Source organism: Oncorhynchus keta, chromosome 4 (genome assembly GCF_023373465.1).
Source record: "Oncorhynchus keta strain PuntledgeMale-10-30-2019 chromosome 4, Oket_V2, whole genome shotgun sequence".
Lineage (NCBI taxonomy): Eukaryota > Metazoa > Chordata > Actinopteri > Salmoniformes > Salmonidae > Oncorhynchus > Oncorhynchus keta.
Genome location: NC_068424.1, coordinates 76,759,441 through 76,785,342, shown reverse-complemented (window position 1 = coordinate 76,785,342; position 25,902 = coordinate 76,759,441). Strand labels below are relative to the sequence as shown.

General features: G+C 43.8%; 1 protein-coding gene across 4 annotated transcripts in view; it reads left to right on the top strand.

The window, feature by feature from the left end:
* Positions 1-25,902, top strand: part of LOC118372190 (glutamate receptor 3-like) — a 290,884-nt gene that overhangs the window by 226,320 nt on the left and 38,662 nt on the right. For 3 of the 4 annotated variants that reach the window (XR_008132255.1, XM_052516173.1, XM_052516162.1), the window contains exons 10-12: positions 3,016-3,222; positions 14,512-14,885; positions 22,770-22,968. Coding sequence is in view for 3 of the 4 variants with exons in the window: in XM_052516173.1 (XP_052372133.1) it covers positions 3,016-3,222; positions 14,512-14,885; positions 22,770-22,968 (780 nt within the window). In the remaining variant the exon portion in view is untranslated. The remainder of the gene's footprint in view (positions 1-3,015; positions 3,223-14,511; positions 14,886-22,769; positions 22,969-25,902) is intronic. The other variant, XM_052516184.1, reaches the window with a different exon arrangement.

Genomic DNA, 25,902 nt, shown 5'->3' with positions numbered 1-25,902 from the left:
GGAATTATTCCATTCACACTAATATTTTACCATATTTGCTTATTATTGAGTGTTTGAAATGTCTTTCCCTGCCCTGAATGCAAAACAATTCAGGGGGCTGTCAATGTCAGCTGTCGTAATGACCTTGTGCTATAGACAACCTTTGAATAGTAAAGGAACACTCATGAAATGTCTCTCTCTCTCTCTCTCTCTCTCTCTCTCTCTCTCTCTCTGTCTCTCTCTGTCTGTCTGTCTATCCCTCTGTCTGTCTGTCTCTCTCTCTCTCTCTCTCTCTCTCTCTCTCTCTCTCTCTCTCTCTCTCTCTCTCTCTCTCTCTCTCTCTCTCTCTCTACCTATCCCTCTCTCTCTCTAAAAAGGAAGCATTTAAAGGCTTCAGAATGGATACAGCATCAGTGGATAAACACTATGTTAACTCTGGGTGGGGGTCATTTACAATAGAGCAAGGGTGAAGAGGAGTTAGGTTCAGCACAGAACAAACAAGCCATTGCCTCTCCATTTGCAACCCTCTAATTATGTGTTGTCTGAAATGGTGTCGTCAGTTCTGTGTGAGCAGCAGCTCTTCTTCTGTTGGGTAATGAAAACATAACATTAAGCTAGCTGCACCACCACCATTGTTTGTAGGGTAATGATGAAAACATAACATTAAGCTAGCTGCACCACCACCATTGTTTGTAGGGTAATGATGAAACCATAGCAACAAGCTAGCTGCACCACCACCATTGTTTGTAGGGTAATGATGAAACCATAGCAACAAGTGTTTGTAGGGTAATGCTGTTTGTAGGGTAATGATGAAACCATAGCAACAAGCTACCACCACCAGTGTTTGTAGGGTAATGATGAAACCATAGCAACAAGCTAGCTGCACCACCACCAGTGTTTGTAGGGTAATGATGAAACCATAGCAACAAGCTAGCTGTACCACCACCAGTGTTTGTAGGGTAATGATGGAACCATAGCAACAAGCTAGCTGTACCACCACCAGTGTTTGTAGGGTAATGATGAAACCATAGCAACAAGCTAGCTGCACCACCACCAGTGTTTGTAGGGTAATGATGAAACCATAGCAACAAGCTAGCTGCACCACCACCAGTGTTTGTAGGGTAATGATGAAACCATAGCAACAAGCTAGCTGCACCACCACCAGTGTTTGTAGGGTAATGATGAAACCATAGCAACAAGCTAGCTGCACCACCACCAGTGTTTTAGGGTAATGATGAAACCATAGCAACAAGCTAGCTGTACCACCACCAGTGTTTTAGGGTAATGATGAAACCATAGCAACAAGCTAGCTGTACCACCACCAGTGTTTTAGGGTAATGATGAAACCATAGCAACAAGCTAGCTGTACCACCACCAGTGTTTTAGGGTAATGATGAAACCATAGCAACAAGCTAGCTGTACCACCACCAGTGTTTGAAAATGGAGGGGAAAAAAGGACCTCGTCCTGGTGGTGTTTTAAACATTTATTTATTAACTTTCAAGGTCATTTTTTATTTGAGTTTTGGGATTAGAATGAAAATGTCTCCCTTTCGTTTTAGTTTTTTGGAATGATTATTATTAAAGCCTTCTCCCTTTGCACATTGATTGATGAAACGTGCTTGTTGATGATTATGTTGAGATAATAATACAGCAACACTTCCTGATCCGAGTCACGGCCGTTTACTTTATGAACCTCCACCCCCATCCCCACTGTGAGCTAACCCACACCCAGCCTACCAATCCACCCAGCCTACCAATCCACCCAGCCTACCAATCCACCCAGCCTATAATCCAAGCCTCCAATCCCAGCCTACCAATCCACGTCAGCCTACCAATACACACAGCCTACCAATACACCCAGTCTACCAATCCACCCAGCCTACCAATCCACCCAGCCTACCAATACACCCAGCCTACCAATACACCCAGCCTACCAATACACCCAGCCTACCAATCCACCCAGCCTACCAATACACCCAGCCTACCAATACACCCAGCCTACCAAACCACCCAGCCTACCAATACACCCAGCCTACCAATACACCCAGCCTACCAATACACCCAGCCTACCAATCCACCCAGCCTACCAATACACCCAGCCTACCAATACACCCAGCCTACCAATACACCCAGTCTACCAATCCACCCAGCCTACCAATACACCAAGCCTACCAATACACCCAGCCTACCAATACATCCAGCCTACCAATCCACCCAGCCTACCAATCCACCCAGCCTACCAATCCACCCAGCCTACCAATACACCCAGCCTACCAATACACCCAGCCTACCAATCCACCCAGCCTACCAATACACCCAGTCTATACAATACCAATACCCAGCATACCAATACACCCAGCCTACCAATACACCCAGCCTACCAATCCACCCAGCCTACCAATCCACCCAGCCTACCAATACACCCAGCCTACCAATACACCCAGTCTACCAATACACCCAGCCTACCAATACACCCAGCCTACCAATACACCCAGCATCTGTTGAAGACCACATATCTCTAATTAAGGCATATTGTAACCTTAGCCAGACACTGTGAGAAGCCTGTGGGCCTCTTGGATTGTTAGTTTGTCACACATGCAGACACACACAGACAAATGCACACACAACGGTTCCCCAAGGCTGAGAGACAGGATGCTGGGTGAATTAGGGCTGGGAGTCTGCTGGCCACCACAGCTTGGTAAAACAACTACCTGGCTGGTCATCCTGCTGTTATCAGCATGTACTTCAATGCATATGTGGTGTGTCATCTGCACATGCATGCCTGCATGAGACTGCTGGTTGATGCTGCTTCCTGGTTTGGGACTGTGTGTGTGGGGGAGGAGGGGAGGGGGTGAGCGTGTGTGTGTGTGTGTGTGTGTGTGTGTGTGTGTGTGTGTGTGTGTGTGTGTGTGTGTGTGTGTGTGTGTGTGTGTGTGTGTGTGTGTGTGTGTGTGTGTGTGTGTGTGTGTGTGTGTGTGTGTGTGTGTGTGTGTGTGTGTGTGACAATAAACCAGCGTGTGATCTGACTATTAACAGGAAGCCCCTTATGTGATGTACAAGAAACACCAGATGAATCTGGAGGGGAATGACAGATATGAAGGCTACTGTGTCGATTTAGCTGCCGAAATTGCAAAACATGTGGGGATAAGATACAAACTGTCAGTTGTAGCAGACGGGAAGTATGGTGCGCGGGATCCAGACACCAAGACGTGGAACGGGATGGTGGGGGAACTGGTCTATGGGGTGAGTGGAGTCAGTCTCTCAGTCTCTCACTGATGTTCATTGGTACTTCACCAAAGGATGCGTCCCAAATAGCATTTTATTCCCTATATAGTGCTCTATATAGTACACTACTAATGACCAGGATCCATAGGGCTCTATATAGTGCACTACTAATGACCAGGATCCATAGGGCTCTATATAGTGCACTACTAATGACCAGGATCCATAGGGCTCTATATACTACACTACTAATGACCAGGATCCATAGGGCTCTATATAGTACACTACTAATGACCAGGATCCATAGGGCTCTATATAGTACACTACTAATGACCAGGATCCATAGGGCTCTATATACTACACTACTAATGACCAGGATCCATAGGGCTCTACTATACCAGTACATACTACACTACTAATGACCAGGATCCATAGGGCTCTATATAGTACACTACTAATGACCAGGATCCATAGGGCTCTATATAGTACACTACTAATGACCAGGATCCATAGGGCTCTATATAGTACACTACTAATGACCAGGATCCATAGGGCTCTATATAGTACACTACTAATGACCAGGATCCATAGGGCTCTATATAGTACACTACTAATGACCAGGATCCATAGGGCTCTATATAGTACACTACTAATGACCAGGATCCATAGGGCTCTATATAGTACACTACTAATGACCAGGATCCATAGGGCTCTATATAGTACACTACTAATGACCAGGATCCATAGGGCTCTATATAGTGCACTACTAATGACCAGGATCCATAGGGCTCTATATAGACCAGGATCCATAGGGCACTACTAATGACCAGGATCCATAGGGCTCTATATAGTACACTACTAATGACCAGGATCCATAGGGCTCTATATACTACACTACTAATGACCAGGATCCATAGGGCTCTATATAGTGCACTACTAATGACCAGGATCCATAGGGCTCTATATAGTACACTACTAATGACCAGGATCCATAGGGCTCTATATAGTACACTACTAATGACCAGGATCCATAGGGCTCTATATACTACACTACTAATGACCAGGATCCATAGGGCTCTATATAGTGCACTACTAATGACCAGGATCCATAGGGCTCTACTAATAGTGCACTACTAATGACCAGGATCCATAGGGCTCTATACCAGGATCCAGTACACTACTAATGACCAGGATCCATAGGGCTCTATATAGTACACTACTAATGACCAGGATCCATAGGGCTCTATATAGTACACTACTAATGACCAGGATCCATAGGGCTCTATTCAGTACACTACTAATGACCAGGATCCATAGGGCTCTATATAGTACACTACTAATGACCAGGATCCATAGGGCTCTATATAGTACACTACTAATGACCAGGATCCATAGGGCTCTATATAGTGCACTACTAATGACCAGGATCCATAGGGCTCTATATAGTACACTACTAATGACCAGGATCCATAGGGCTCTATATAGTGCACTACTAATGACCAGGATCCATAGGGCTCTATATAGTGCACTACTAATGACCAGGATCCATAGGGCTACTAATGACCAGGATCCATAGGGCTCTATATAGTACACTACTAATGACCAGGATCCATAGGGCTCTATATCAGTACACTACTAATGACCAGGATCCATAGGGCTCTATATACTACACTACTAATGACCAGGATCCATAGGGCTCTATATAGTACACTACTAATGACCAGGATCCATAGGGCTCTATATAGTACACTACTAATGACCAGGATCCATAGGGCTCTATATATAGTACACTACTAATGACCAGGATCCATAGGGCTCTATATAGTACACTACTAATGACCAGGATCCATAGGGCTCTATATAGTACACTACTAATGACCAGGATCCATAGGGCTCTATATAGTACACTACTCCAATGACCAATGACCAGGATCCATAGGGCTCTATATAGTACACTACTAATGACCAGGATCCATAGGGCTCTATACAGTACTATACAGTACTACTAATGACCAGGATCCATAGGGCTCTATATAGTACACTACTAATGACCAGGATCCATAGGGCTCTATATAGTACACTACTAATGACCAGGATCCATAGGGCTCTATATAGTACACTACTAATGACCAGGATCCATAGGGCTCTATATAGTACACTACTAATGACCAGGATCCATAGGGCTCTATATAGTACACTACTAATGACCAGGATCCATAGGGCTCTATATAGTACACTACTAATGACCAGGATCCATAGGGCTCTATATAGTGCCCAATCTTTTGTGAATAGAGTTACATTTGGGACGCATAATTTGTTTAAACATTTACTACCAGCAGTTGAAAGAGAAAAGGTATGTCTTATTAACAATGTCATTATGTTACAGTGTTTTATTCTTTGATTATGTTACAGTGTTTAGTCCTTGATTATGTTACAGTGTTTTAGTCTTTGATTATGTTACAGTGTTTAGTCCTTGATTATGTTACAGTCTCCTATTGACATAAAGTACAACTAGTGCTCTGATGTAGGTTTGGGCCCCTTGTCTCTGATGTAGGTTTAGGCCCCTTGTCTCTGATGTAGGTTTGGGCCCCTTGTCTATGATGTAGGTCTGGGCCCCTTGTCTCTGATGTAGGTTTGGGCCTGTGTTCACTGTGGTCTAAAAGGCTAAAATGATCTTAAACCGGCACTTCAAATCTGAGAAGCTTTCTGAATACGGGCTCTGACCTCTCACCTCAGTATCTTCTGGTGTGCTCAGTCCCACTTTTACATTTCTCACTAGTCCCCGTTAAATGCCTCAAAACCTCCAAAACGATTCCCCTTTACTCCCGCCCCTCCGAGACGACGATGGAGGAGCAGGGCCGAGGGCTGTATATAAAATGGATGAGGGTTAGGTTTCCTCATCTGTTCAATTCTACCACCATCAGCCGGGAGAGATTGCCTACATCTCAAATGGTACTCTGTTCCCTAACGTAGTGCACTACATTTGAAAGGAGCCCTGTGGGTAGTGCACTATATAGGGAATGGAGTACCATTTGGGATGTAGTCATTTCCTGGTGTAGCTCGCTAACGCTGGGAAATTATCCTCTGAATGAGAAACGTTCACACACACACACACACACACACACACACACACACACACACACACACACACACACACACACACACACACACACACACACACACACACACACACACACACACACACACACACACACACACACACACACACCTCATCAGATGGAGAGAGAACACCCTGCCCAATCACCATCCACCTGTCTGTCTGTCCATCCACCGTGTCTCAGTGTGGTTATTTATGTCTGTCATCATCCACCGTGTCTCAGTGTGGTTATTTATGTCTGTCATCATCAACAGTGTCTCATTGTGGTTATTTATCTCCGTCATAATCCACCGTGTCTCAGTGTGGTTATTTATGTCTGTCATCATCCACTGTGTCTCAGTGTGGTTATTTATCTCCGTCATCATCCACTGTGTCTCAGTGTGGTTATTTATCTCCGTCATCATCCACTGTGTCTCAGTGTGGTTATTTATCTCCATCATCATCCACTGTGTCTCAGTGTGGTTATTTATCTCCGTCATCATCCACCGTGTCTCAGGGTGGTTATTTATGTCTGTCATCATCCACTGTGTGTCAGTGTGGTTATTTATCTCCGTCATCATCCACTGTGTCTCAGTGTGGTTATTTATCTCCGTCATCATCCACCGTGTCTCAGGGTGGTTATTTATGTCTGTCATCATCCACTGTGTCTCAGTGTGGTTATTTATCTCCGTCATCATCCACCGTGTCTCAGGGTGGTTATTTATGTCTGTCATCATCCACTGTGTCTCAGTGTGGTTATTTATCTCCATCATCATCCACTGTGTCTCATTGTGGTTATTTATCTCCGTCATCATCCACTGTGTCTCAGTGTGGTTATTTATGTCTGTCATCATCCACCGTGTCTCAGTGTGGTTATTTATGTCTGTCATCATCCACTGTGTCTCAGTGTGGTTATTTATGTCTGTCATCATCCACCGTGTCTCAGTGTGGTTATTTATCTCTGTCATCATCCACTGTGTCTCAGTGTGGTTATTTATGTCTGTCATCATCCACCGTGTCTCAGTGTCGTTATTTATCTCTGTCATCATCCACTGTGTCTCAGTGTGGTTATTTATGTCTGTCATCATCCACCGTGTCTCAGTGTCGTTATTTATCTCTGTCATCATCCACCGTGTCTCAGTGTGGTTATTTATCTCCGTCATCATCCACCGTGTCTCAGTGTGGTTATTTATGTCTGTCATCATCCACTGTGTGTCAGTGTGGTTATTTATGTCTGTCATCATCCACCGTGTCTCAGTGTGGTTATTTATGTCTGTCATCATCCACTGTGTCTCAGTGTGGTTATTTATGTCTGTCATCATCCACCGTGTCTCAGTGTGGTTATTTATCTCCGTCATCATCCACTGTGTCTCAGTGTGGTTATTTTTTATCTCCGTCATCATCCACCGTGTCTCAGTGTGGTTATTTATCTCCGTCATCATCCACTGTGTGTCACTGAGGTTATTTATAACTGGAGAGTCTAATGATTGAGTTAAATTTGGGTGACCTTCTGACCAGTTAACTAATGCTGTCTTAGTTGTGTTTCAAAGGTCATCCCTGATGCTCTGATTTCTTTATGGCTGAGTATTCTCTTCTCTATTGATTGACCGTTACCACGGACACCGTTAGGATTAAGAGGTTATGTTGTAGCTCTGCTCATTGTGTTATATTGGTGTATATCCCCACCGTTTGACCCTTCTCTCCTCATGTTGCTTCATCACGTTTTTCTTCTTCTACACAGTTGTTGTTGTTGTTGTTGTAGAAACACAATGGGTTAACACATGTCCTTCATGAGTCACTGCCTGGAAACAAACGCTGTTGTTTGATTGGTTCATTGCGTTGTATGCTACACCCAAGCTGCAGCAGTAACTTGTGTCTGAATACTGCTGTTTTTTTTTAACAAAGAAAGAAAGCCCATCGTTTTTATAGTAGAAAAGCGCCATCACCACTTTCAAGGATGTGTTTTGGTAACAAGCCATGATGGGGAGGAAAGAAAGAAAGACATTAAGAAAGAGAGAAAGAAAGAGACAGAAAGAACAAGAGAAATAAATACATAAAATAAGAGAAAAAGATGAAAGGGAGCTTGGGAGATTAAAATAATGTAGATGACAAAAGCGTTTGTCTCATCTCTTCCAGGCATGGAGGCGCTGTGAATGGGATGGGATGGAGGGGGGAGGCAGGGAGGGAGACAGGGAGGGAGGGATGGGAGGGAGACAGGGAGGATGGGAGGGAGACAGGGAGGGTGGGAGGGAGGGGAGGGAGGCAGGGGGATGGGAGGGAGACAGGGAGGATGGGAGGGAGACAGGGAGGGAGGGAGGGATGGGGGAGGGAGACAGGGAGGATGGGAGGGAGGGAGGTAGGGAGGGATGCTGAAGTGGACACACAGCCTTAGGGTTACTGTGTTTCTCCCACCATTTTAAAGGCTGTAATTTAAATCAGAGCTGTTCTGTTAGACATACCTACATAACAGTTACACTGGTGTAGTTATTTACTGTTGTGTTACAGAAAGATGACCAGCAACTTTTATTCATTTGTCCTGAAAAGCCTTGGCTGCATCCCACATCACAAATGGCACCCTATTCTCTACCTGTGCACCACTTTGGACAGGGCCCATAGGAAGTAGGCTGCTGTTTGGGACACAGGGAATATGTTTGTTTTGGGGATATTTCCCCTGCTTTCCTCTACCTTACAAATAAATAACTTATTACCTATAATTAGCTATTTATATGCAAATTGTATTATGATGTATTGACATTCACTGTGAGTTTCATAAACCAAAGATAAATGGAAATGGATTTGGGTAATGTATGTTATTATTTGTATTCCTGCAAAGTTTCCAGCCTGTTCTTAGCATCCCTCTGGTTAGACACAATCAGTCTCCCACATTCAGAATGCTTTAAACTAACTAGACAGGGGTAGACACTGCACCATGTGGGTGCAACATCATTTCACATCTGACAAACACCCATTTATGTGTTTCTAATTATGCCCAATCTGTGTCTAGCAATCTTTTTTTTTTTTTTTTTTTGGGGGGGGTGAACATGAAATGTTTGAAAATATTTTTTTGTCTTTCAATCTTTGCCTTTTTCTCCCTCTCTGCTGTCTTCTCTAATCTCTTGTGTGTGTTGAGACTCTGTACTCAGAGTAGTACACATGCTACACATACTGTATTCATTCTATATAGTAGTACACATGCTACACATACTGTATTAATTATATATAGTAGTACACATGCTACATATACTGTATTCATTCTATATAGTAGTACACATGTTACACATACTGTATTCATTCTATATAGTAGTACACATGCTACACATACTGTATTCATTCTATATAGTAGTACACATGCTACACATACTGTATTCATTCTATATAGTAGTACACATGCTACACATACTGTATTCACTTTTCTATATAGTAGTACACATGTTACACATACTGTATTCATTCTATATAGTAGTACACATGCTACACATACTGTATTCATTCTATATAGTAGTACACATGCTACAGATACTGTAGTCTCTCTATATAGTAGTACACATGCTACACATACTGTATTCATTCTATATAGAAGTACACACGCTACACATACTGTATTCATTCTATATAGTAGTACACATGCTACACATTCTGTATTCATTCTATATAGTAGTACACATGCTACACATACTGTATTCACTCTATACAGTAGTACACATGATACACATACTGTATTCATTATATATAGTAGTACACATGCTACACATACTGTATTCATTCTATATAGTAGTACACATGCTACACATACTGTATTCATTCTATATAGTAGTACACATGCTACACATACTGTATTCATTCTATATAGTAGCACACATGCTACACATACATTTACATTACATTTAAGTCATTTAGCAGTAGTACACATGCTACACATACTGTATCCAGTAGCACATGCTACTTACAAACATTTATTCATATAGTAGACAGTAGCGACTTACAAACATACTGTATTCACTCTATATAGTAGTACACATGCTACACATACTGTATTCATTCTATATAGTAGTACACATGCTACACATACTGTATTCATTCTATATAGTAGTACACATGCTACACATACTGTATTCATTCTATATAGTAGTACACATGCTACACATACTGTATTCATTCTATATAGTAGTACACATGCTACACATACTGTATTCATTCTATATAGTAGTACACATGCTACACATACTGCTACACATACTACTGTATTCATTATATATAGTAGTACACATACTACACATACTGTATTCATTCTATATAGTAGTACACATGCTACACATACTGTATTCATTCTATATAGTTGTACACATGCTACACATACTGTATTCATTATATATAGTAGTACACATGCTACACATACTGTATTCATTCTATATAGTAGTACACATGCTACACATACTGTATTCATTCTATATAGTAGTACACATGCTACACATACTGTATTCATTCTATATAGTAGTACACATGCTACACATACTGTATTCATTCTATATAGTAGTACACATGCTACACATACTGTATTCATTCTATATAGTAGTACACATGCTACACATACTGTATTCATTCTATATAGTAGTACACATGCTACACATACTGTATTCATTCTATATAGTAGTACACATGCTACACATTCTGTATTCATTGCTATATAGTAGTACACATGCTACACATACTGTATTCATTCTATATAGTAGTACACATGCTACACATACTGTATTCATTCTATATAGTAGTACACATGCTACACATACTGTATTCATTATATATAGTAGTACACATGTAGTACACATACTGTATTCATTATATATAGTAGTACACATACTGTATTCATTACACATACTGTATTCATTCTATATAGTAGTACACATGCTACACATACTGTATTCATTCTATATAGTAGTACACATGCTACACATACTGTATTCATTCTATATAGTAGTACACATGCTACACATACTGTATTCATTCTATATAGTAGTACACATGCTACACATACTGTATTCATTCTATATAGTAGTACACATGCTACACATACTGTATTCATTATATATAGTAGTACACATGCTACACATACTGTATTCATTCTATATAGTAGTACACATGCTACACATACTGTATTCATTATATATAGTAGTACACATGCTACACATACTGTATTCATTATATATAGTAGTACACATGCTACACATACTGTATTCATTCTATATAGTAGTACACATGCTACACATACTGTATTCATTCTATATAGTAGTACACATGCTACACATACTGTATTCACTCTATATAGTAGTACACATGCTACACATACTGTATTCATTCTATATAGTATTACATTCTATATTAGTAGTACACATGCTATTCTATATAGTAGTACACATGCTACACATACTGTATTCATTCTATATAGTAGTACACATGCTACACATACTGTAGTCTGTATTCTATATAGTAGTACACATGCTACACATACTGTATTCATTCTATATAGTAGTACACATGCATACACATACTTTACATTCATTTATATAGTAGTACACACATGCTATACAGTATTACATACTACTGTATTCATTCTATATAGTAGTACACATGCTACACATACTGTATTCATTCTATATAGTAGTACACATGCTACACATACTGTATTCATTCTATATAGTAGTACACATGCTACACATACTGTATTCATTCTATATAGTAGTACACATGCTACACATACTGTATTCATTCTATATAGTAGTACACATGCTACACATACTGTATTCACTCTATATAGTAGTACACATGCTACACATACATTTACATTACATTTAAGTCATTTAGCAGACGCTCTTATCCAGAGCGACTTACAAACATACTGTATTCACTCTATATAGTAGTACACATGCTACACATACTGTATTCATTCTATATAGTAGTACACATGCTACACATACTGTATTCATTCTATATAGTAGTACACATGCTACACATACTGTATTCATTCTATATAGTAGTACACATGCTACACATACTGTATTCATTCTATATAGTAGTACACATGCTACACATACTGTATTCATTCTATATAGTAGTACACATGCTACACATACTGTATTCATATATAGTAGTACACATGCTACACATACTGTCATTATTCTATATAGTAGTATTCACATATAGTAGTACTACACATACTGTATTCATTCTATATAGTAGTACACATGCTACACATACTGTATTCATTCTATATAGTAGTACACATGCTACACATACTGTATTCATTCTATATAGTAGTATTCACATATAGCTACACATACTGTATTCATTCTATATAGTAGTACACATGCTACACATACTGTATTCATTCTATATAGTAGTACACATGCTACACATACTGTATTCATTCTATATAGTAGTACACATGCTACACATACTGTATTCATTCTATATAGTAGTACACATGCTACACATACTGTATTCATTCTATATAGTAGTACACATGCTACACATACTGTATTCATTCTATATAGTAGTACACATGCTACACATACTGTATTCATTCTATATAGTAGTACACATGCTACACATACTGTATTCATTCTATATAGTAGTACACATGCTACACATACTGTATTCATTCTATATAGTAGTACACATGCTACACATACTGTACACATGTAGTACTGCTACACATACTGTATTCATTCTATATAGTAGTACACATGCTACACATACTGTATTCATTCTATATAGTAGTACACATGCTACACATACTGTATTCATTCTATATAGTAGTACACATGCTACACATACTGTATTCATTCTATATTCACATACTCTTCTATATAGTAGTACACATGCTACACATACTGTATTCATTCTATATAGTAGTACACATGCTACACATACTGTATTCATTCTATATAGTAGTACACATGCTACACATACTGTATTCATTAGTATATGCTACACATACTGTAGTACACATGCTACACATACTGTATTCATTCTATATAGTAGTACACATGCTACACATACTGTATTCATTCTATATAGTAGTACACATGCTACACATACTGTATTCATTCTATATAGTAGTACACATGCTACACATACTGTATTCATTCTATATAGTAGTACACATGCTACACATACTGTATTCATTATATATAGTAGTACACATGCTACACATACTGTATTCATTATATATAGTAGTACACATGCTACACATACTGTATTCATTCACATATATACTGTATTCATTCTATATAGTAGTACACATGCTACACATACTGTATTCATTCTATATAGTAGTACACATGCATTCTATATAGTAGTACACATGCTACACATACTGTATTCATTCTATATAGTAGTACACATGCTACACATACTGTATTCATTCTATATAGTGCTAGTATTCATTCTATATAGTAGTACACATGCTACACATACTGTATTCATTCTATATAGTAGTACACATGCTACACATACTGTATTCATTCTATATAGTAGTACACATGCTACACATACTGTATTCATTCTATATAGTAGTACACATGCTACACATACTGTATTCATTCTATATAGTAGTACACATGCTACACATACTGTATTCATTCTATATAGTAGTACACATGCTACACATACTGTATTCATTCTATATAGTAGTACACATGCTACACATACTGTATTCATTCTATATAGTAGTACACATGCTACACATACTGTATTCACTCTATATAGTAGTACACATGCTACACATACTGTATTCACTCTATATAGTAGTACACATGCTACACATACTGTATTCACTCTATATAGTAGTACACATGCTACACATACTGTATTCATTCTATATAGTAGTACACATGCTACACATACTGTATTCATTCTGTATAGGATATTTCTTGGATGTTGTTGTTGTGTTGATTAAAACCATCCTGAGGTACAGACTGAACAAGCCTTTCCTTTCCCTTCATGTTGTTTTGTTTTGTTCGCTTTGAGACTATAAACACAACCGTAGGCCAATATTCTAAGAAACTCGCAAAAACTGTTTATAAGTTAAGTAATGACCTTTATTTATCAAACTTATTTTTATTCAATTCTACCTCAAATGATGCATAATATCTAGATTAAAAACCATATCTGAGACAGAACCAAGCTAACCCACTCTACGTGTCCCTGTTTCTCAGAGAGCAGATATAGCTGTGGCACCTCTCACCATAACCCTGGTCCGTGAGGAGGTGATCGACTTCTCCAAGCCCTTCATGTCTCTGGGCATCTCCATCATGATCAAGAAGCCCCAGAAGTCTAAACCAGGTGTCTTCTCCTTCCTGGACCCACTGGCCTATGAGATATGGATGTGTATCGTGTTCGCCTACATCGGTGTGAGTGTGGTCCTGTTCCTGGTCAGCCGCTTCAGCCCCTATGAGTGGAACCTGGATGAACAGGATGAGACCAAAGACCCCCAGACACCTCCAGATCCTCCCAACGACTTTGGCATCTTCAACTCTCTGTGGTTCTCTCTGGGAGCCTTCATGCAGCAAGGATGTGAGATATCACCCAGGTAGGATACAAGCTGACCTAGAAATACAATGGGGTAGATCTGATGTAGAAATATAATGGGGTAGATCTGATGTAGAAATACACTACCAGCTCTCATCGTCTTGAATCAGAATCAGGAGTTCATCCATGTTTCTCAAACGTTTACATTTCTAAGTTCTTCCAGATTTCAAATGTTCAATGCCTAGATTTGAACATGCAACCTTTGGAATCAGAGGCAGTGTAACAGCGCCCACTGTTGCCCCTAGTGGCCTGTTTCTACGTCATCTCCCAACAACCTCAGACATGGATGGATGTCGAGTACTGACTTGTATCATGAGACGGGGTATGACACGGGGTACGACGCGCAGTGCGACATGGGGTATGACACGCGGTGCGACACGGGGTACGACACGCGGTGCGACACAGGGTACGACAAGGGGTGCGACACGGGGTACGACACGCTGTTTTTATTTTTTTATTTTTTACCTTTATTTAACCAGGCAAGTCAGTTAAGAACACATGACACTTATTTTCGACACAGGGTACGACAAGGGGTGCGACACGGGTACGACACGTGGTGCGACACAGGGTACGACAAGGGGTATGACACTGGGTATGACACGCGGGTGCGACTACAGGGTACGACAAGGGTGCGACACAGGGTACGACACAGGGTGCGACACGGGTACGACACGCTGTTTTTATTTTTTTATTTTTTACCTTTATTTAACCAGGCAAGTCAGTTAAGAACACATTCTTATTTTCAATGACGATGCGACACGGGGTACGACGCGAGGTATGACACGGGGTACTACACGCGGTCCGACACAGGGTATGACACAGGGTGCGACACGAGGTATGACACGAGGTACTACACGCGGTCCGACACAGGGTATGACACACGGTACGACACGAGGTACGACACACGTTGCGGCACACGGTACGACACCCAGTACTACACACTGTACAACACCCGGTACGACACACGGTACGACACACAGTACGACACCCAGTACTACACACTGTACAACACCGGTACGACACGGTACGACACACGGTACGACACCCGTACAACACCCGGTACGACACACGGTACGACACACGGTACAACACCCAGTACTACACACTGTACAACACCCGGTACGACACACGGTATGACACACGGTACACACACACGGTACAACACCCGGTACGACACACGGTATGACACCCGGTACAACACCCGGTACACACACGGTACGACACACGGTACAACACCCAGTACGACACACGGTACACACCCGGTACACACCCGGTACACACACGGTACGACACACTGTACAACACACGGTACGACACACGTATGACACACGGTGACACCCGGTACAACACCCTGCACGGTACAACACACGGTGCAACACCCAGTACGACACACAGTACAACACTCAGTACGACACACTGTACAACACCCGGTACGACACACTGTACAACACCCGGTACAACACACGGTGCAACACCCAGTACGACACACAGTACAACACTCAGTACGACACACTGTACAACACCCGGTACGACACACGGTACGACACCCAGTACGACACACGGTACGACACACGGTACACACACGGTACGACACCCTGTACGACACCCTGTACGACACACGGTACCACACCCGGTACGACACACGGTACGACACACTGTACGACACCCTGTACGACACACGGTACGACACACGGTATGACACATGGTACGACACACGGTACGACACCCAGTACTACACACTGTACAACACCCGGTACGACACGGTACGACACCCGGTACTACACACTGTACAACACACCGGTACGACACAACACCCGGTACGACACACGGTACGACACACGGCACAACACCCAGTACAACACCCTGTACGACACTGTACAACACCCGGTACGACACACGGTACGACACAGGGTATGACACAGGGTGCGACACGAGGTATGACACGAGGTACTACACGCGGTCCGACACAGGGTATGACACACGGTACGACACGAGGTACGACACACGTTGCGGCACACGGTACGACACCCAGTACTACACACTGTACAACACCCGGTACGACACACGGTACGACACACGGTACGACACCCGGTACAACACCCGGTACGACACACGGTACGACACACGGTACAACACCCAGTACTACACACTGTACAACACCCGTACGACACACGGTATGACACACGGTACAACACACGGTACAACACCCGGTACGACACACGGTATGACACCCGGTACAACACCCGGTACGACACACGGTACGACACACGGTACAACACCCAGTACGACACACGGTACGACACCCGGTACAACACCCGGTACGACACACGGTACGACACACTGTACAACACACGGTACGACACACGGTACGACACACGGTACGACACCCGGTACAACACCCTGCACGGTACAACACACGGTGCAACACCCAGTACGACACACAGTACAACACTCAGTACGACACACTGTACAACACCCGGTACGACACACTGTACAACACCCGGTACAACACACGGTGCAACACCCAGTACGACACACAGTACAACACTCAGTACGACACACTGTACAACACCCGGTACGACACACGGTACGACACCCAGTACGACACACGGTATGACACACGGTACAACACACGGTACGACACCCTGTACGACACCCTGTACGACACACGGTACCACACCCGGTACGACACACGGTACGACACACTGTACGACACCCGGTACGACACACGGTACGACACACGGTATGACACATGGTACGACACACGGTACGACACCCAGTACTACACACTGTACAACACCCGGTACGACACACGGTACGACACCCGGTACAACACCCGGTACGACACACGGTACGACACACGGCACAACACCCGGTACAACACCCTGTACGACACACTGTACAACACCCGTACGACACACGGTACGACACACGGTACGACACCCGGTACAACACCCGGTACGACACACGGTACGACACACTGTACAACACACGGTACGACACACGGTACGACACACGGTACGACACCCGGTACAACACCCTGTACGACACACGGTACAACACCCGGTACAACACACGGTGCAACACCCAGTACGACACACAGTACAACACTCAGTACGACACACTGTACAACACCCGGTACGACACACGGTACAACACCCGGTACAACACACGGTACGACACCCTGTACGACACACGGTACCACACCCGGTACGACACACGGTACGACACACTGTACGACACCCGGTACGACACACGGTACGACACACGGTATGACACATGGTACGACACACGGTACGACACCCAGTACTACACACTGTACAACACCCAGTACGACACACGGTACGACACCCGGTACAACACCCGGTACAACACACGGTACGACACACGGCACAACACCCGGTACAACACCCTGTACGACACACTGTACAACACCCGGTAAGACACACGGTGACACACGGTGACACCCGGTACAACACCCGGTAAACACATGACACACTGTACAACACACGGTGACACACGGTACGACACACGGTGACACCCGGTACAACACCCTGTACGACACACGGTACAACACCCGGTACAACACACGGTGCAACACCCAGTACGACACACAGTACAACACTCAGTACGACACACTGTACAACACCCGGTACAAAACACGGTGCAACACTGTTACACACACTGTACAACACCCAGTACGACACGGTTTCTCAGTACGACACACGGTACGACACACGGTATGACACACGGTCGACACACGGTCGACACCCGGTATGACACGCGGTACGACACACGGTGCACACGGTATGACACACGGTACACACGGTACGACACCCGGTATGACACGCGGTATGTACAACACACGGTTGTGTCTGACAATGGTCACACTAGTACGACACACTGTACAACACACGGCGACCAAACACCCAGTACACACACGGTATGACACACGGTCAACACCCAGTACGACACACGGTGGACACCCAGTACGACACACGGTCACCCAGTATACACGGTATGACACATGACACACGGTACGACACCCAGTGACACACGGTACGGCCTTGTACAACACCCAGTCCACACGGTACAACACCCAGTCTGATCCGGTACAACACCCAGTACACACGGTGATGACCCAGTACTGACACACGTGACATGACAGTCAGTATGACACACGGTTGGATGTACACCCAGTTGGATATACTGTGTATACGGTCAGAGACACACGGTACAACACCCAGTACGACAGGTCACCCGGTACGACACACCGTAACAGGTGCCACACTCTGCATAAGAGTGTCTGCCTAATGACTCAAACGGAAACATGTGTCTGTGTGCCAGTTGTATTTTATTCCCACGCTATACATCATGCCCATTCCCATCTTTATGGTCAACCAGTCAGAGGGTTGTTCAAGCATCCTAAAACAATGAGTTTTCTCTGACACACTACATTCTTGTCCGCACTTCACTATCCGATAGTGCACTTATTACAGACGTGTTACTGCTATTAGGCTCATTTGTGTCTGAAATGGTCATATAATGTCCATGGCCCAAAAGATCAATGCTTCTGCGCTATGGCTTTGGGTCTATACGGACACATGACCTCATGCTATAGGCCTTGTTAGCGACCATGTTTCTGATCCTAGAATACACTACTGGTGATGACTCAGCTGGATGACATGACATCAGTTGAAGTTGGATGTACTGACTGTGTTAGGGTCAGAGACTAGTGAGATGTGTCAGTCATACTGTAACAGTCTACTGTAAAGACTGTTCCAGTGAGCTGTGTCAGTCCTACTGTAACAGTCTACTGTAAAGACTGTGTTCCAGTGAGCTGTGTCAGTCCTACTGTAATAGGCCACTGTAAAAGACTGTTCCAGTGAGCTGTGTCAGTCCTACTGTAACAGTCTACTGTAAAGGACTGTGTTCCAGTGAGCTGTGTCAGTCCTACTGTAACAGTCTACTGTAAAGGACTGTGTTCCCGTGAGCTGTGTCAGTCCTACTGTAACAGTCTACTGTAAAGGACTGTTCCAGTGAGCTGTGTCAGTCCTACTGTAACAGTCTACTGTAAAGGACTGTGTTCCAGTGAGCTGTGTCAGTCCTACTGTAACAGTCTGTCCACTGTAAAAGACTGTTCCAGTGAGCTGTGTCAGTCCTACTGTAACAGTCTACTGTAAAGGACTGTGTTCCGGTGAGCTGTGTCAGTCCTGTGTAACAGTCTACTGTAAAGGACTGTGTTCCGTGAGCTGTGTCAGTCATACTGTAACAGTCTACTGTAAAAGACTGTGTTCCAGTGAGCTGTGTCAGTCCTACTGTAAAGGACTGTGTTCCAGTGAGCTGTGTCAGTCCTACTGTAAAGGACTGTGTTCCAGTGAGCTGTGTCAGTCCTACTGTAATAGGCCACTGTAAAAGACTGTTCCAGTGAGCTGTGTCAGTCCTACTGTAACAGTCTACTGTAAAGGACTGTGTTCCAGTGAGCTGTGTCAGTCCTACTGTAACAGTCTACTGTAAAGGACTGTGTTCCAGTGAGCTGTGTCAGTCCTACTGTAACAGTCTACTGTAAAGGACTGTGTTCCAGTGAGCTGTGTCAGTCCTACTGTAACAGTCTACTGTAAAATACTGTGTTCCAGTGAGCTGTGTCAGTCCTACTGTAACAGTCTACTGTAAAGGACTGTGTTCCAGTGAGCTGTGTCAGTCCTACTGTAACAGTCTACTGTAAAGGACTGTTCCAGTGAGCTGTGTCAGTCATACTGTAACAGTCTACTGTAAAAGACTGTGTTCCAGTGAGCTGTGTCAGTCATACTGTAACAGTCTACTGTAAAAGACTGTGTTCCAGTGAGCTGTGTCAGTCCTACTGTAAAGGACTGTGTTCCAGTGAGCTGTGTCAGTCCTACTGTAAAGGACTGTGTTCCAGTGAGCTGTGTCAGTCCTACTGTAATAGGCCACTGTAAAAGACTGTTCCAGTGAGCTGTGTCAGTCCTACTGTAACAGTCTACTGTAAAAGACTGTGTTCCAGTGAGCTGTGTCAGTCATACTGTAACAGTCTACTGTAAAATACTGTGTTCCAGTGAGCTGTGTCAGTCATACTGTAACAGTCTACTGTAAAATACTGTGTTCCAGTGAGCTGTGTCAGTCCTACTGTAACAGTCTACTGTAAAGGACTGTGTTCCAGTGAGCTGTGTCAGTCATACTGTAACAGTCTACTGTAAAATACTGTGTTCCAGTGAGCTGTGTCAGTCCTACTGTAACAGTCTACTGTAAAGGACTGTGTTCCAGTGAGCTGTGTCAGTCCTACTGTAACAGTCTACTGTAAAAGACTGTGTTCCAGTGAGCTGTGTCAGTCCTACTGTAACAGTCTACTGTAAAAGACTGTGTTCCAGTGAGCTGTGTCAGTCATACTGTAACAGTCTACTGTAAAAGACTGTGTTCCAGTGAGCTGTGTCAGTCCTACTGTAACAGGCTAGGTGCATTGGTGCAGTAGCGCAAACTGTACATCTACAGTCCAGCACCTTGTTGTGTGGTTGTGTGATATATTCCCGGACTCCAGGGTAGTTTCACAGTTTAAAATGGTATTGTAATATAGTGACACAGCTTTAGGTTTTTAAAGCCAGGCTAACCAAGGTTTTTATGGGCTTAAAGGATGACGTTCCAGTGAGCTGTGTATGTAGCATTAGGTGCAGTGGGTTTACAAGCTCTGCTAATGGCACATCTCTCTAATGTGTTGTTAATGCTCCCTCTCTTCTCCTCTCTCTGTTTCCTCGTTTCTCTCTCTTTATCTATCTCACTCTCTCACTCTCTCTTCCTGCCTCTCTCTCTCTCTCTCTCTCTCTCTGTATCTCCACCTCTATTTTACTCCCCCTTTTCTCATTCTTTCTATCACTCTTTCCCTCTCTCTATATCTAATATAATAATAATATAATAATATATGCTCTACCTCTTCTGGCTCTACCTCTCTCCAATTCAATTCAATTAAAACGTCAGATTAAAGGGCTTTATTGGTGTGCATATGTTAACATTGCCAGAGCAAGTGAAGTAGATAATGAACAAAAATGGAATAAACAATAAAAATGTACAAAATGTTAAATCTCTCTCTCTCTCTCCCTCCATCTCTCTCTCTCTCACAGAAGGACCTCTCTATCTGTCTCTCTCTATCTCTCTCTCCCCCTACCTCTCTCTACCCCTCTCTCTCTCTTTCTCCCTTCTCTTAAACCGTCAGATTAAAGGGCTTTTTCTTCTCTCTAAACATATCTTACCCCTCTCTCCAGAGCAAGTGAAGTAGATAATGAACAAAAGTGGAATAAACTAAACCTCTCTCTCTCTATCTCTCCCTCCATCTCTCTCTTTTCTCTCTCTCTCTCTCTACCTCTCTCTACCTCTGTCTCTCTCTCTATCTCTCTCTACCTCTCTCTACCTCTCTCCCCTCTCTCTCTTTCTACCTCTCTCTACCTCTCTCTACCTCTCTCTCTCTCTATCTCTCTCTCTCTCTCTCTACCTCTCTCTACCTCTCTCTACCTCTCTCCCTCCATCTCTCTTTCTCTCTCTCTCTCTCTCTACCTCTCTCTACCTCTGTCTCTCTCTCTCTCTCTACCTCTCTCTACCTCTCTCTACCCCTCTCTCTCTTTCCTCTGTCTCTCTCTACCTCTCTCTACCTCTCTCTCTATCTCTCTCTACCTGTCTCTCTCTCTTTCTCTCTCTCTCCTACCTCTCTCTACCTCTCTCTCTACCTCCTCTACCTCTCTCTCTACCTCTCTCTCCCCTCTCTCTCTCCCTCTCTCTCTCTCTCTCTCTCTCTCTCTCTCTCTCTCTGCCTCTCTGTACCTCTCTCTCTCTCTCTCTACCTCTGTCTCTCTACCTCTGTCTCTCTACCTCTGTCTCTCAGGTCCCTATCAGGGAGAATAGTAGGAGGCGTGTGGTGGTTTTTCACTCTCATCATCATCTCGTCCTATACGGCCAACTTGGCCGCTTTCCTCACAGTGGAGAGGATGGTCTCCCCCATAGAAAGTGCTGAGGACCTGGCTAAACAGACTGAGATCGCCTACGGAACTCTGGATGCCGGTTCCACCAAGGAGTTCTTTAGGGTGAGTAACGGAACATCGGAATGCTGTTGCTAACAACAGGTCCATCAGCTAGTTGGTACACCGGGTTGATCATCTCGGTCAACTAGTCATTCAGGGACCAATCCTATCATCCACTTAAAGTCACATTTTCACTTATTCTCCCATTGACATCAATGCATGACTTGAGTGAAAGTTAGGATTTGACCTTCAGCAAATTACTGCTGGGAACTCGGTACAACTGGCTGGTCGGCTAGTTTTAGTACAAATGGTCAATCGGCAAGTTCTGTGGCAGAATACATTGTAAAAAAGAGAGTGTTTTGGTCTGATATCATTGGGTGGCAGGTAGCCCGGTGGTTAGAACGTTGGGCCAGTAACCGTAATGCTACTTCGATTGAATCCCAGAGCCGACAAGGTAAAGATCTGTTGTTCTGCCCCTAAACAAGGCAGTTAACCCACTGTTCCCAGGCCGCCATTGTAAATAAGAATTTGTTCTTAACTGAAACCAAGTCCCTGAAACCTCTTCAGTACAGCTGTACACTTCCATTTACTACCCTCTACACTGTATCTCTGACAAAAGCCATCCCGTATTTCAGTCAAAACCACAGAACATATTATAAGAACTGTCGGGGTGCGGAGGAGCGTGTAAAGTGCTTCTTGAAACGTGACGACACATGAATGGGGATTTTAAGCACTGGCAATTTGGTTATGTTGGTCTTTTGAGACAGTTAGTCTGATCAGCAGAAAGTCTGATTACAATGACAGAAAGTCTGATTACTACACACACGCGTCTAACTCACACGCGCACGCACGCACGCACGCGCACGCACACACACACACACACACACACACACACACACACACACACACACACACACACACACACACACACACACACACACACACACACACACACACACACACACACACACACACACACACACACACACACACACACACACTCATTTAGGTGATGAAACAGAGTTCTAATCAGAGAGTCCACATTAGCCCTACCGTAACTCAGAGGGGTCAGCTCACCAAACCTAATTAGCCGGCTGCGGCTGCATGGTAAATTGGAGCTGAAGATCTCCAGTCCAAACAGAGGAGATGGAAGGAAGCCAGGTATCCACTGGCAGAGGGGGACCGACGAGCCAATTAAGTTATAAATGATTAACCAAATTCTCCATCCGAGAGTTCATCCATCCCCTTATCAGCCTACATACAATACAACACAGCGCGTTGTGCCAGAGTGGAGGAGTTTGATTACAATGTACTGTAACACATCACTGTGATGCTGGAATATATAGCTCGTGCCAACAGTGGGTATTAAGAGCAAGTGAATTGAAACAGTGTGGACATCTTGCAAGAAGTAACAACTAAATTGTGGAGGAGGTACATTAGAATGTACTGTAACACATTGTTATGATCATGGATAATTATGTTGATAATCATTTGGTATTTATAACCTATATTTATAGTATAACATATTAGATGCTGTTGGGAATATGTTATGATGTAGTCTAAAAGCTCAAGTACTGTTGAGGCAATGAGACGGCGGAGAGAGAGAGAGAGAGAGAGAGAGAGAGAGAGAGAGAGAGAGAGAGAGAGAGGGTGTACTAAAACCTTATATCTTGTGATGAGAAGTGGCAATTAGCGAATGTGTATGTAATGTGCAGAACAGTGGACACAGCCAGGGACGAACATAGATAATGAATACTGTAGAAGACACACACACTTACTGAGGCCTGGTTGGGAAGCTGAAGACAGATTTCACGTGTTCCATATGAGGTGTGTCCTAGTTCCTGCCGGAGCCTTCAGAGTGGATATGAGGTGTGTCCTAGTTCCTGCCGGAGCCTTCAGAGTGGATATGAGGTGTGTCCTAGTTCTTGCCGGAGCCTTCAGAGTGGATATGAGGTGTGTCCTAGTTCCTGCCGGAGCCTTCAGAGTGGATATGAGGTGTGTCCTAGTTCCTGCCGGAGCCTTCAGAGTGGATATGAGGTGTGTCCTAGTTCCTGCCGGAGCCTTCAGAGTGGATATGAGGTGTGTCCTAGTTCCTGCCGGAGCCTTCAGAGTGGATATGAGGTGTGTCCTAGTTCCTGCCGGAGCCTTCAGAGTGGATATGAGGTGTGTCCTAGTTCCTGCCGGAGCCTTCAGAGTGGATAGGAGGTGTGTCCTAGTTCCTGCCGGAGCCTTCAGAGTGGATATGAGGTGTGTCCTAGTTCCTGCCGGAGCCTTCAGAGTGGGTATGAGGTGTGTCCTAGTTCCTGCCGGAACCTTCAGAGTGGATATGAGGTGTGTCCTAGTTCCTGCCGGAGCCTTCAGAGTGGATATGAGGTGTGTCCTAGTTCCTGCCGGAGCCTTCAGAGTGGATATGAGGTGTGTCCTAGTTCCTGCCGGAGCCTTCAGAGTGGATATGAGGTGTGTCCTAGTTCCTGCCGGAGCCTTCAGAGTGAGTATGAGGTGTGTCCTAGTTCCTGCCGGAACCTTCAGAGTGGATATGAGGTGTGTCCTAGTTCCTGACGGAGCCTTCAGAGTGGATATGAGGTGTGTCCTAGTTCCTGCCGGAGCCTTCAGAGTGGATATGAGGTGTGTCCTAGTTCCTGCCGGAGCCTTCAGAGTGGGTATGAGGTGTGTCCTAGTTCCTGCCGGAGCCTTCAGAGTGGATATGAGGTGTGTCCTAGTTCCTGCCGGAGCCTTCAGAGTGGATATGAGGTGTGTCCTAGTTCCTGCCGGAGCATTCAGAGTGGATATGAGGTGTGTCAGTTCATACACACAAGAAGTAGATCACATGTCAGTTCATACACACAACCAGTAGATCACATGTCAGTTCATATACACAACAAGTAGATCACATGTCAGTTCATACACACAACCAGTAGATCACATGTCAGTACATACACACAACCAGTAGGTCACATGTCAGTTCATACACACAACTAGTAGGTCACATGGTGGAGA